At 53.8% G+C, this 14,207-nt stretch overlaps 1 protein-coding gene across 1 annotated transcript; it reads left to right on the forward strand.

Annotated features, from left to right (window-relative positions):
* Positions 1 to 4,521: 4,521 nt before the first annotated feature.
* On the forward strand, positions 4,522 to 11,307 carry LOC107510249 (CMRF35-like molecule 5). Its single transcript, XM_016143573.2, has 4 exons — positions 4,522 to 4,709; positions 6,749 to 7,078; positions 8,432 to 8,561; positions 10,618 to 11,307. The coding sequence occupies exons 1-4, from the start codon at positions 4,631 to 4,633 to the stop codon at positions 10,736 to 10,738; spliced, it is 660 nt and encodes a 219-aa protein (XP_015999059.2). The 5' UTR covers positions 4,522 to 4,630; the 3' UTR covers positions 10,739 to 11,307.
* Positions 11,308 to 14,207: the final 2,900 nt, after the last annotated feature.

Consider the following 14,207-nt stretch of genomic DNA (forward strand, 5'->3'; position numbering starts at 1 on the left):
GCAGGGACAGAGGGAAAAGGGGACCCAGCAGGGGAAAAGGAGGCAGGGGTCCTGGAGTTTTCTCGTGTTTGGTTTTTCTTCCTCTCCTATCCAGTCCCAGCCGGTCCCAGTACAGAAGCTGCAAGTCTATCTGCAACCTCGGGGGGCCAACACCGGGAACTGAAGGAGCAGGTCCCCTCCGCCCAGGGGGAACCATGCTCTGAGGACACCGGCGTGGGGAGGACACCGTTGCATTTGCTCTCTCTTCTCCCTCTGCTCAGCCCTGGGGGTTGACCGCTCTCAGGAAGTACACAGCAGTCAGTGAGAGAAAAGCCCCGGCGTTCTTGCCCAAGGACCAGCAGGGGAGTCGGGGGCTCTGAGAGCTTGGAGGGGGCAGGGATCAAGAAGGGGAAGCAGCTTAAGAAAGGGACCCTAGGAGAGTGACGTCAGAAACATGGCAGAGTGAGAGACGTCCCCAGTTCGCTCCCCTTGAAACAACAATAAGCTGAACATCTAAAACTCAACAAAAAAACACCCAAACTGCACACCAGCACGTCCGAGCGTGATATTGGCCCATAAGAGCTACCACAGGCCGGAACCCGGGTGTCGGGCGGTGAACTGGGAGAAACAAAGAAGCTGCCTCTTGCAGCTTGAGCTCCCTGCAGGAGGAGGGGGAGGGGAGAAGGTGCAGCGGATTTCCTGAACAGCTCCGCCTGGGAGAACTGTGAGCTCCACGCGGCCGGAGGCAAGGCCTAGTCATCAGAGCGGGAAGCAGAGAAGCAGGAGACAGCAGAGAAACAACAGTTGGTTATTATCAGCTCGCGACTGCAAAACAGGAGGCCGAGCCGCAGCCACCATCTCCCAAATCAGAGGGCCCCTCCCCCCATGCCCTCCAACACCGAACACCCCAGAGTCCTAGGGGAAGCTGAGCAAACGTTACCAAAACTGTCACCGAAACTGCCGCTAACACTGACAGAGACTGAGACTGAGGGTAGCGAGTGTGATTGAGTATCGATGAGACAAAAAGGCATTATCATGAACTTAAAGCAGGGATCCAAGAGGCTTAGACGCCACCTACTGGAAACCAAAAGAAAAACTCCTTCTTTGCAACAGGCTGAAAAGAGACCTTTATATAATAAATCTTTCTGGAAAAATAGCAGAATACACTTGCATTAATGCCCAGGTGGAGAAATAGTCTATTAAACACCATGAACAACCAAGGGGACAAGGCAGCTCAGAAAGAAAGAGAAAAGTCTCCAGAAAATCAGCTTCCAGATATAGAAATATGTGACTTAAATGGCAGAGAATTCAGGATGGTACTTCCGAAAAAACTCGGTGAGATCTAAAACAAGTCATATCAACAACTTCAGGAATTAAAGAAAAAAGCTAGATGAGCAGAATAAGTTTTTAGCAAGGAGATTGAAACCCTCAAAAAGAACTAAATAGAACTTCTGGAGATGAAAAACACACTGAAAAACGTGAAAACTGAAACAGCAAGCTTGGGAAATAGAACTGACCACATGGAGGAAAGGACCAGTGTTATATCGAAGACAGAAATCTAGAAATAAATCAGAAGGAAGAAGAGAGAAACTGAAGAATAAAAGTAATGAAAGAGAAATACAAGAAATAACTGATACCATCAGGACAGGAAACATAAGAATAATAGGCATTTTGAAGGTGAGGAGAAGGAGCAGGGATTAGAAAGTATTTTCAGACAAATAGTTGATGAGAATCTCCCAAATCTAAGGAATGAGCTGGAGCTTGGAATTCGAGAAGTCAACAGAACACCCAATTATCTCAACCCCAAAAGGCCTTCTCCAGAACACATTGTATTAAAATTATCAAACATCAATGGCAAAGAAAGAATTCTCAGGGCAGCCAGGGAAAAGAAGATGGTAACCTATAAGGAAAAACCCATTAGATTAGCACTGGACTTCTCGGCACAAACTTTTCAAGCTGGAAAGGAGTGGGATCAAATATTCAAACTATTAAATGAAAGAAACTATCAGCCAAGAATAATGTATCCAGCACAGCGCTCTTTTAGATATGAAGGAGTAATAAAGACCTTTCCAGACGTACATTTTCACAGGGGTAAATCTATTAAACTAAACCTGTTTCTACTTCCATAAGTTGTAACACAGCAGAGCTGATGTGTTTCCTTCAGGTGTATTGAAATAGTGTTTTCTCAGCTTCTTCGAAAACATTCTCACCTGTTTCATGCAGTCTGTTCAAAGAGGCTAATTCTTCAGTCACTTCAAACATTGGCTGCTTGAATAAATAGGAACAAATGAACAGTATCCTAACACCTGTCATCTGATTAAGAGCCAAGGAAAACCTCTCAAAATAATTTGCCTTCACTAAATAATTGAAATTGACTATTGACGTTGTTCCCAGTGGTCTCGACACTGTAAGCAGCTGTTCTTACCCAAAGGCTAATGGTCTAAAACACGTTTATTTTTTTCTGGATACATCTTTTCAGCTGCTGTAATCGATCAACGTTAAATTTCCCGCATGGCTAGCAAATGAGCCACTTAAACGTGTACTTTGGTTGTGGCCTCATTTCCTTCGTTTCTTTTATTCTTTTCTCTTTTGTGTGTGCGTGTGAAGAAATTCTGTGTGTGAGAGAGAGCTTTTCATTGTAACTTTTCTGAATGTGTTTTGTGATTTGGTAATATCGTGATGAGTTCCTGGTCTGTTAATGTCGACATATATTGTCTTCTTATAGCAAAGATACAGGTTTGTTACATAATAAACATAACGCTTTGCCATCTAATCTGATAACAAAAAGAAAGGAAAAAAGAAAGAAAGGGACCCTAGAACGCCCAGTCTTACCCCTAGAGGAGCATATTTGACCAGACCCTGAAGAGAATACCCAAGACTGAGAACTGGGGGTACACCGCCGCACCGTGTCACGGAGTGGCCACTAGGTGGCACACACGGGGCAGTTCCCAACGACACCTCAAGGGTTCCGGAGGCTGAACTATGGAGTCACACACAGTCCACAGGGGCAGGTCAGCACCTGGCGTCCTACCTCACCGGCGTGAGTGCCCGCCACACAGGGATGAATCCGCAAATACCTGTTGCTATGTTTCAGGTGATGGATCCATGAAACAATGCTGTGTTAAAAGTCTACAACAAAATGAACTGTACTGAATCGAAAAATAACAAAAACAGCAAGACGAAAGCTTCAAATTATGCGCTTTAAATGTAGGCAGTTTACTGTATCCCAATTAAACCTCGATAACTGTTAAGAAAGGGAGGGAGGGCCGAGGCCAATGCCGCCTGCGGCCCTACCCCCACCCCTTCCCGCAGGCACCCAGGCTCACCTGGGCACCCAGCCCGGGCAGAAGGCTCCGCCCTCAAGCAGAACCGCAAGCATCGGATGCTCCGCCTCTTCTGCCTTCGCCCCGCCCTCCCCAGAACGTGCGCTGTGCCGGCAAAGCCCTCTGCGCGCCACCTCCAAGTCCCTGCACTGCAAGGCCATCAGAGGGTGACAGGTGACAGGGAGGAGGCCCTGTGGGCTTGTCTTAGGGGGGCTATAATCTAATAGGGGCGGGTGGGAGGGGGAGGCCCTGGGCCCGGGGACTAGGTGTTGTGACAGATCCATTCGAGGAGCGGAGATGACAAGGTGACAAGGAATGTCATTGTGGGTTAGTCTGAGCTGCTAAGTAGCTCTCCACAGGTGCCAAGAGTCATTGACAGCGAGAGCGGAGATGTGTTCTGGGAGATGTGGGTGGCAACGGGTGCGCTTGCCACAATCCTGTGCTCAGGGGAGATGTGAGAGAGCCTGGCAGGGACAGGGACACTCCCCGGGAGAGAAGAGCATCGAGGACAGAATTCGGAGGGTGCCGGGGGTGAGGGGCAGAGCAAGCAGAGCGAGAGGAGGCAGGCGATAGAGAAGGGGGGACAGGGCCCTCTGAGGGAAGAGGAGAGAGGTGTGTGGAAGTCACTTAACGAGCAGTTTCAGTGCGGTGAGTTTGCCAACAGCCCAAATATACAAATATGTGTGTAGGGACGAGGCGGGGGGTACAGGGAAACCATCTAGGGGAAATGGAGCTGAAGGGAAAAGCCCACTTCTCCTTCCTTGTAATCTCCCCAGTGTGGCTTCTGCTTCAGAGTGACTCAGGATCTGGGAGGAAGTCGTCCTGAGGCGGGGACAATGGCCCAGGGCAAGGAGGGGGCGTCTCAGATGCCCTGTGGGGGCAGGGGCGCTGCCGGCAGGGAGGCTGAGGCTGGGGGCTGTTCCTCCAGCGAGGCCGGGTGTCCGCCCTGAGCACCGCGTCTTTCCCGAAGTGCAAATCCCTGCGGGTATGTCTCCGTTTCTCCATGGCCCGAGCGCTGAGCACGTCTCCCCGGGCCCCGCTGCACGTTATGGCCTGGTGTGCTGGCATCCGTGTTCTCAGTTACACACACACACGCACACTCGCAGAGTGGAACCCTGGCCGGGCCGGACGCTTTGCTTCCCCACGACCGCGCACATCGTCACCCTCCTCAACACCACGATGACGGCTTTTCTCTTACTTAATGAAATTAGGAAGTAACCGAAGATGAAAAATTACGGGAAGTAGATTTCGACGAAGGGAAAGCAGTTTGCCCGCGCCCTCAGTCGCCAGTCCCTGGAGGGCACCGGCGGTGGGCGGTCACCAGGGAGATGCTCGCCAGGGACAGAACCCAGGCAGGCAGGACCATGCGGCTGCTCCTGCCTCTGCTCCTTCACGTGGGCGCCTTGGGTGAGTGGGGCTGCGGCTCTGGGAGCGGGACTGACTGAGGCTGGGCAGGGAACAGCGAGGGTCGGTCCAGGGGGAGGGCACATGCCAGGGAAAGTGGCCAGCCAGGACATGATCCAGACACTTCTTTGTTAACCGAAAACCAAGTTTCTGCCGCCTCGTAGGTTGGCTCTGTATTAGGTGCCAGGTGCGGCTCGGGACCTGGACGGTGTCAGAGCCTCCACAGCTGGGCTGGGCTCGTGTCTAGAGCTGAGAACCCGTCCTCTGAGGTGCTGGGAGGACAGGGAGGAGGCGACAGCAAAGCCAGGGTGTGGCAGGCTCTCTGGACTGTCTGTCGCTCAACCCCGCTGGTCCACCTGCCTCAGTTTCTGCTCCCGACGAGCCACAGAGACTGCATCCAATGCAGTCAGTGCAAAAGCAGCACAGACCGAGACACAGAGTGGCGTCAGCAGGAGGGAAGACCAGAGAGTCGAAGGTTTCTATTTCTGGGCTGAACGCCAAGTACTTGGGGGGCAGCCGGCACTCGGTTCCAGGGAGGACCGAGGGACGCAGGGCCGTGTGGCGGCCGCAGCTCTGCTTCTCGTCCTCCCAGATGAGGCGCCCAGGAACGGGAACCGCAGGGCTTGGGGCGGGATGCAGACAGAGTCTCTTCTGGGGAGGAGGTCGTCATGGGCGATAAGATGACCGCATCGATTTACCCATCGATCTATTCACTCTACATGTTGGAGATGACGCTGGTAGGGAGATGCGCATGCGCAAACTTATTGGGGGACAGGCGCGTCTTACTCTGGTTGGCTTAAACAATAGGAATTTGTTTTCGCACAGTTCTAAGGCCTCGGAGGTCCGAGGTCAAGGTGCGGGCTGATTCCGGTCATCGTGAGAGCTCTCTTTCTGGACCGCAGGCAGTTGCCTTCTTATTGTAGTTTCGCTTTCTGCACACGTGAGGGGCGAGGGGAGAAAGGGAGAGGAAGAGAGACAGACACAGAGTCAGAGAGAAGAGGGGGAGCGAGCTGACCGGCGTCTCCTCCCATAAGGGCGGCACCCACTAATCCCGCCATGAGACCCCCTCTCACGCGGCGGCCTCCCGAAGGCCCCGACCTCGAACATCACCACAGGGGAGGTTAGGGCTTAGACGTGAATTTTGCGGTAACTTAACAGCACAGACGCAGAGCTGAGAAAGCAGTGAGCAGGGCTCCATCGTCCGCCGTCAATTACACCCCCCCCCCCCCCCCGTGAGACCTCTTCTGCGTCCCAGAGAAGAGTCCAGCACATTTCTCCCAGTCACTGTCCCTGCGTGGGTTGGATTTGTGCACAGAATATCAACAGGATGTGGACGGGCAGCCATTATTCTCAGGAGGCAGCTGAAGTGTGCACGGGCAGGTGAGCGATTCGGAGCGACTCCCGGTCCAGCTCTCGGGGACACTTGCTCTTCGATGTGGACATGAAGACTGGAGATGACGGGTGGGAGTTTCTCAGGGACCTTTCAGAGATGCAGCAGGTCCCGATGGGCTCCGGAGAAAACCGGGGTTGGGAGCTCGACTGTGAACACAGCGTCCGCTCCCCTGACTTTTCCGCTGAGCACGAGCGGTTCTGCTTCAAACCCTGGCCACGTCCAGTTCAGAGCCACTGCTTGAAGCTCTGTCCACGGGGAGGATTTTCCTTCCCTACCCCACGCTTGCTTTAGGGCAGGGTTTCTCAAGCTGGGAACGGATCTGAGGCCAGTACGAAGCAGAGATGGTTGTAAAGCACCGTGCCAGGGATACAGAGATCACATTGGCCACAGGGAGGGGGAGAGGGGTGAGTTGCTCAGTGTCTACATTTTTCTTTCTATGACACCTGCAGTTGTGCCCATACGAGAGTCTCCTTGTGGCTTTGACCCAGTGGAATTTTGAAGGACAAAAGATCTGTCCGTGGGAGACTAGTCCCTCCTTGACTCCATTCAACCCCTTCAGGCCCTTGCACTTACTGAAGCTAGTCACACCGCGGAGGCTGGGCCTTGCCCGCAGCCCGGAGGTGACAGGTACCTGATTTGTGTTTTCCAGGTTCAGATCCCATCACGGGTCCAGAGGAAGTGAGTGGCACGGAACGGGGCTCCTTGACTGTGCGGTGTCGCTATGATCCAGAGTGGGAGACCTACAGGAAGTGGTGGTGTCGAGGAGCTGCCTGGGGTAGCTGCAGGATCCTGGTTCAAACCACTGAATCAGAGTGGGAGATGAGGAAGGGCCGTGTGTCCATCGTGGACAGTCAGGGAAGCCACGTGTTCACCGTGACCATGGAGGAGCTCGGGCCAGACGATGCAGACAGCTACTGGTGTGGGATCGAGAGAACCGGAGTGGATCTTGGGGTTCTTGTTAAAGTGACCATCGACCCAGGTAGGAGCTGCTCCCTCCCGTATGCCGAGGCCCCGGCACTCACCCGTGGAGAATGCAGACCTTACCCTCTGTCGGCTCTGACAGATGGGAAGAGCCCCAAGATGACGTGTGTGTGTGTGTGTGTCTGTGTGTGTGTCCCTGTGTGTGTCTGTGTGCGAGTCGGCGTGCACACACCTGTGCCTGCATGAGGGGGTGCACACCGAGAGCCTGGGGAGTGGGAGCCGCGGCCCGTCCACGTCTTCACGTGTTGCCCTCAGAGGGCTCAGAGAAGGACAGGCTCAGCTCGGACAGGTTTGGCCAGGAACAGCAGGTCTCTGTTCCAGGTCATTTGGGCACCACATCCACCCCCACAGCAGCCCCGGCCCGACCAGGGGTCTGGTCGCTGGGCAGGAAGGGGTGGGTGCCTCAAAGCATGATCCTGAGGGTCTCAGCTACAGGACAAGTGACCCTCCTGCCCCTCCTCTGGCAGCACAAGGGCAAAGGACAGGGCGAGGGACTCTGAACTCGTTACTGGCAGAGGGACAGGCTCCATGACTGTGCAGGAGCCTCCCATAGGCTCCTCTGAGCCTCGGAGGGGATTCGGGGCTCAGCCACGCCTGCCCCAGAAGCACCAGTGCCACCCCCCCCCCCAAGACAGAGGCCTGGGAAGAGATGCAAATATAGTGTGCATATGCATGCAACAGGGAGGTAGACTGGCTTTAGAATGTTCCAGAAATTAACTGAGAAAGACAACAGAGGTGGGGCGGAGACATTGGGAGGAGGAGCTGGCACCGGGAGAAGGGGAGGCTGGGGCCCTCCAGGCCAGACGAGCCTCCGCGGAGCAGCTTCAGGGGTTGAAATGAGGATGTGTAGGGAGGCAGGAAGGCTCACGGGGAAGGCAGAGGCTGCTGGCCCTCTGCCCCTGGCTTGCGGGCAGGCGGCACAGAGCCGGCTTCCGCCTGGCCGGTTCTCCGAGGGAGAACCGGAGCTCCGAGGGCTGGGAACACGGCTCCTGCACTCCGGGCTGTGCCAGGCCGGGCTCGGAGATTCAACCGAGCCTTTGTAAATGGCCTGCCGAGCCTGCGGCCCCAGGTCCCTCGGGCGGTGGGGCGGTGCATCTCTCTAAACGAAGCGATGTTCCGTTTTGGATGAGAAACCACCAAAACGAAGCTCGTGAAGACCGACGTGGCCGACCAGTGGTGCCGAGGGAAAGGTTCTTGATCCCCAGATGAGGGCTGTGGAGAAGGCCATGGGGGGGGGGCACCTGAGTCACCCTCAGAGCTCTGCTTTGCTCTGTGCGGTTAGCATTAAATCCAACAAACTCGTCCGTACTGTTGACAACAAATGTGACTGTCCCCCTGTCAACACAAATAGCCGAATCTATGACAACAGACGTGGCTGAATTGGTGACGACAGACGTGGCCGAACGGGCCGGCCTGGCTTCCTCGCCTCGGGTTACTCTGGGCGTCAACAGCAGCATGGCTGTGACTCACCCCCTCACCAGGTGAGCAGAGCCGGGACCCGGCAGACCGTTCCCACGTCCGCCCTGTGACTGCTCCCCTAAGGCCGCTCTGTCGGGGACCCCCGCGGGGCCCTCTGGCGTTGCCAGCCCAGGGGAGAGTCAGCAGAGTCGGCCCAGGACCTCCCCCTCCTCCTTCGCAGCTCTGAGTCGTTAAAGAGCACCCCACCCCCGCCCCACTTCCCACGGGAACCCCAATAAGGCTCTCCAGCTGAGCTGTGGCGGGGAAGGCTCTGGTCTTCCTCTGACCTGCCCCCTCGCCCCCGGAGAGACAAAAGGAAGTGTGGCGGGGTTCAGCCCCCAGAGAACTAGGAAGGAAGTCCTCCATATTAGTTTCCTGTGGCTGCCATAACCAATTACCACCAACCTGGTCACTTAAAACAACACAATTTTATGATCTCATAGTTCTGGAGATGGGAAATCTGAACTGAGTCTCATTGGGCTGAGTTCCTCCAGAGGTTCTAGGGAAGAATCTTCCAGCTCACAGAGGCCTCCCGCATTCCTTGGCTCACGGCCCCGCCCACCCCCAAAGCCAGCAGGAGCCGGTCCAGCCTTTGCCACGTGGCATTACTCTAATGCGGACCTTCCTGCCTCTGTTTTTCACGTAGAAAGACCCTGGTGATTACGTGGGGCCCTCAGGTAACCCAGGATCGTCTCCCCGCCTCAGAGTCAGCTGGTTAGCGACCTTTAGCCCCCCTGCGTCCCCCTTTGCCACGTACTATAACACCTTCGCAGGTTCCCGAGATGAGGACATCTTTGGGGACCGTTATTCCGCCTGCTGTAGGCGCCAGGACATACGCGTTTCATCACTCCAGGCCTCCTCTCCCCAAGGAGGGAGTGGGGAGCTGGGGCCCCTGCGTCCTCACCCTCCGCCATCGCGGGAGGGGCGCGCATGTCGCCCTGAGCCCGCTCCCTTCGAAGGCACCGCACCTGAGGGGAATCACCAAGTTCCCAGTCCCGGTATCATCCGATCGCAGCCCGGTGGCTTCGGGCCCCCATAAAGTCCAGGGTCAAGACCCATTCTCTCCGTGGGCCCAGCCGCTCAGCCTCGCCCTCCACGGGCTCCCTTCCCTGCTCCAGTCCAGTGCCACCACCGGACCATTTGTTCAGGGATGAATTCGAATGGGGCGCGGCCCCACGCTTCACAACCCGGCTTTGTCCCACTCACGGCTGTTTTGAGAGCGGTCGTTCTGTTGCGTCGAGGGTGTAGGATGTAGGGCTCCCAGTGAGACCAGAGAAGCACAAGAGGAACCTTGGTGGGGAGAGAAAAGGGTGCAGCAGGGAGAGAAACTTGTGAAAGAGCACAGCGGGTATTTTTAGGGTATGCGATGCTTCATACCCTCTCTCCCTCAAGAAAACCGTTAGCGAGATCGGCATGGCTCATTTTGCTCAAGGCAGGCTGAGCAAGAGAACGAGGGTGGACAGCCGCAGGGTTGGGGGTGGGGTCCTGGCCGAGGGGACGAGGCGCAGGGTGAGGGGTGGTCAGATCCTTATACGCTGCCAGGGACTGCCAAGGGAACACATGTGACCCCGGGCCCAATAGTCTAGCTATACCAAGTGTCCACTATATGGGACACATGTGGTGGTACCCCCCATATATGCTGTTGCATGGGGGTCCGACCCGCCAGAGGCTCCTCCCCGGAGAACCCAGTATATAAAACTGGTTTACAGGGGTGGGGGGGGGGTCTTCTGCTTCGAAGAAGTAATATTAGATCTGAGCTTAAAAGATGGGAGGAATTCACAAAGGGAGATACAGGGTGCAGAGAGCAAGCTCGGTTGGACTGCGGGTGAGTTGGTGGGGGACGGTGGGGAACCAGGAAGTAGCTGGACCCCAGGCTGAGCTGGTAGGGAGGCCCCTGAAGGCTTAGGCTTCAGGCAGCATGACTGAGCCCCTTGCAAGGGCCTTCCTGGCCAGGCCGGGAACCAAGGTTTGCCTGTCGCCCTGGTCTGGGCTGCTGGGCATGAGGGGCGGGGAGGGGAGAGGAGGGGCCTGGGGCTGCCGCAGAAGAGGCTCACTCCTGTGGCTGTGATCCTTGTACAGGTCCCTGCTCTGTGACGTCCACTTCCTGCTCCTGACCTTCATAAAGGTGCCCCTCCTTGGGGTCCTGCTGTGCACTGTGGCATGGCTGAACAGGCATCAGAGGGACTCCAGGGGGAAATAAAGTCAGTCTGAGCGGAGCCACAGCCCCCATGCCATCGACGCCCGCACATCAGACTAGCAGAACCTCCTGACCTCTTATCAGGCACCGGGCAGTGATCGCAGTTCCAAAAGAGACGAGGGTCCCTCCGCGGTGAGAACTCCCCTCGTCCTGGCCTCGGGGATGCGGTCGGCACCCTCCCTGCTCTGCGCAGCTCTGGAACCTGGCCCCCACCGCAGGATCAGAGAACGGGACAGACGTGGTGCTTCCCGTACACCCCGGGTCCTCGGAGCCACCTGTGATCTCACCTGTGCGGACCCTCCTGCCGCCTCCTCACCTGTGACTCTGGAGCAGCTCTGCCAGACACGACTATCACTCTGCCTGGAACTCCGGCCAGTAACTTCCGGGCCAACCAGTCAGTGTAAACCCTGAATTAGACCACCGAGCCTCAGGGTGTGTTTACGAGGGCAAAGACCCCTTCTCCCGGCAGGCCAGGCGGACCGAAGTCTGCCGAGGGCACCTTCTGTTGTATCGGTCCCTCTGGGCGAAAGAATCACCTGACTGGAGACAATTAAAGATGGGGTTGGACCATCGCCCAGCTCACGTCCGTGATGTTTGCTCTGTATGTTTCCTGTTACATCCGTGGATTTCCTGTTCTTCTTGAGATTGTATTGTCTGGTACACGATTTCTATTTTTTTTTTTTTTTAATCTATCGGAGGATGACCCATATATTCTAGAGAGTGTAAATCAAACACCAGAGTTAGAATGTATCTAGCAGTTGTGCAGGGCGGCAGCTTGAAGGGGAGAGGCCTGGAAGAATAGCTCTTTATCTCTTCCTAAGCCACAATTAGGACTCCGCACGTGCAGATGCAGACTTTGATGGATGACTAGCAACGGACAAAAAAAAGCATGGGGACTATTTAAGATAATTTTTTGAAGTTATTTTCTACATTCAAAAAAAGTAACTGTTGAGGACTACATACACCTCAAAAATGGCAAAGTCTTAAATGTTAGGATGCCAAATCTATATGTACTCACTAAAATTAAATATTTCATTAAAGTAACTAAAGTAAATTGGCGAGTTTTTTTAAGTATAAACACCTGAGTTATTGTCATCTCAATCGAGATCTTAATAGGGGAGGTAGATATATGACTATAGAGTTGTGAGAATTCGTTGAGGTTACTCTCTTCCCCGCTATAATTAATAAGTGTTTTATAGGGAGGTGCTTTGAAATAATGTCTGTATACATGTCCCTGCATCTACATTGCTGGCCTTCAGGGACAGGAGACTCACCGAGGGGTCAAGACACCAAGGAAGGAGTCTAAGGGTTTCTTTGTGGTTCCCTGGAACTCATCCAGGGTCACTTTCGCCATACTTGATTATCCACAGGGGCGAATATTGGGTTCTTGAAGGGCGAAAAAAAATTACACTTTTTATAGATGGAAATAAATATCTGTTTTTATATATAAAACAGATAATTATATATTCACACACATAAATATGTGTATATGTATATATAATATAGTTATACATACAGTATATCTTTGTTGTTAAAATGTCATGGGATGGGGGAGATTTTTAGATAAGGGAAGTGTCTAAACAGATTCCGTAGGAGGATGATAATGGGAAAAACATTGAGGAAAACCACCCCAGTCTCCTGGTTGAAGCAGCCACAGCCCCCTGCCCCAGACTTAAGGGGAGGGGACGTAGACCCCAACCCTTAATAGGAGGAATATCGAGGAATTTCCATGCATGTTTTAAAACTGCCATAAGCAAGTCTTAATCTGGCATCTTCGTATCACATATAAGAACGAGGAAACCTGCAGGGATGAAATCCCTGGTCCCCAGTCGCAAGGCCGGGTAGCGGAATTGAGTCTGCCCTGAGCCACCCTGGGGCGGGCCCACAGGTCAGCCCCACAGGCCCATCTGTGCACTTGAGAAGGCCAGTTCCCAAGCCTGCTGAGGGCGCCATATGGCCCCAGGCACAAACACTGAGCAGACACAATGATGCGATTTCTCCGCTTTCCTCAGAGGTCACAGACTGCATCCGTGGCTTGCGTGGACATGTTTTATTTTGATCACAATATGGTTTTTAGCAGAGTTTATTGCCTATACGTAAACATGAGGAATTTCACTTCGGGCTTCTCTTTCAGAAGTGAGCCCATGATCCCGCATGCTCCACACAGCCGTCATCCGAGTGTTTAAAGCCGTCCGGGTGCTCCCTGGGGCCTCCGGGATACCACTGAAGCATACACATTAAAAAGAATAAGTAAAATCATCTTTTTTTGCAGATGACATGATTGTCTATGTAGAAAATCCCAGGCAATCTACCAAAAAACTGCTACAACTAATAAATGCATTTAAGAGTCACAGGATACAAGATTAATACACACACACACACACACACACACACACACACAAATCATATTTCTATATGTCACCAACAAGCAGGTAGGAACTAAAATAAAAAATAATACTATCCACGACTGTTCCAAAAAAAGAAGAAATACCTGAGTATAAATCTAACAGAACATGTGTGTCGTTCATATGCTAAAAATCACAAAATGCTGATGTCGGGAGTCAAAGAATATTTAAACAAATTGAGAAATGTAGCATGTTTGTGGATGAGAGACCCAATATAATAATGATAGTTATTTTCACAACATTGATCTGTAACTTTAACACAATTCCTATCAAAATCCCAGCAAGATGTGGGGTCCGCTCCAGGGCTCAGGGTTTGAACATCACAGCCCTGCCTGATAACTCAGCACTCAGGGCAGCTCTCAGAGAAGGGCCGGTCTAGATGCAGGTAGCTGAGTGGAGGTGGTAATTCTTTCTCGTGACAGAGTGTGCAACTCCTGCCTACAAACTTCCGGCAGGGAGCAAGTGACAAGCATTCAAAAACCAACCGAGCCCTTCCCAGGGCTGGGGAGCCCAGCAGAGGCCGTGGCATCGTGTCATCCTGATGCGGTGAAGCGTCTCCTCCCCTCTGTGTCCTACGCCCCGTCTTTAGAAAACTGTCTGCCTCTCCCATGAGAAGGGCTTACGGTCAACAGGTGGCCCCAGCTGAGCTTCCCCCGAAGTGGATAAAGTGGGACTCTCCATGGGCTCTGGGCACAGGAGACCTTCCAGGTTGGAGAATTCCAGGAGAGATAGATAGGAAGGGCACCCACTGCCTCTTTCTCCCACTACGGTGCCAGCGGACCCCAGAACTTTAACTTGAAATTGCTTAGCCGTGGCCGCCCCAGGCAAAGATGCACTGGGCCCGACCACACGCGAAGACGTTGAAGCCCCGTGAGGCCCAGAGGCCTCAGAAGAGGGGAAGGAGCCCTAAGCATGCAGGACAGCGAGCAACGCATGGGCATGGTGCCAGGACCAAACCCCCGTGGGACTGTCCCCGAGGATGAGATGGAGCCCTGGGAGCTCAGGGACCGAAGCAGTGATGGGCGCGTCCTCGGGGAGCCTTCTGTCTGCAGGAAGGAGGCTGTTTT

Source organism: Rousettus aegyptiacus, unplaced genomic scaffold (genome assembly GCF_014176215.1).
Source record: "Rousettus aegyptiacus isolate mRouAeg1 unplaced genomic scaffold, mRouAeg1.p scaffold_m13_p_6, whole genome shotgun sequence".
In the NCBI taxonomy this organism is placed as follows: domain Eukaryota; kingdom Metazoa; phylum Chordata; class Mammalia; order Chiroptera; family Pteropodidae; genus Rousettus; species Rousettus aegyptiacus.

Coding starts and splice junctions, on each gene's coding strand:
- LOC107510249 (XM_016143573.2), top strand. CDS start 4,631: ATGCTCGCCAGGGACAGAACCCAGGCAGGCAGGACCATGCGGCTGCTC. Junction 7,079..8,431: donor TAAAGTGACCATCGACCCAG/GTAGGAGCTGCT, acceptor CAACACAAATAG/CCGAATCTATGACAACAGAC. Junction 8,562..10,617: donor GTGACTCACCCCCTCACCAG/GTGAGCAGAGCC, acceptor ATCCTTGTACAG/GTCCCTGCTCTGTGACGTCC.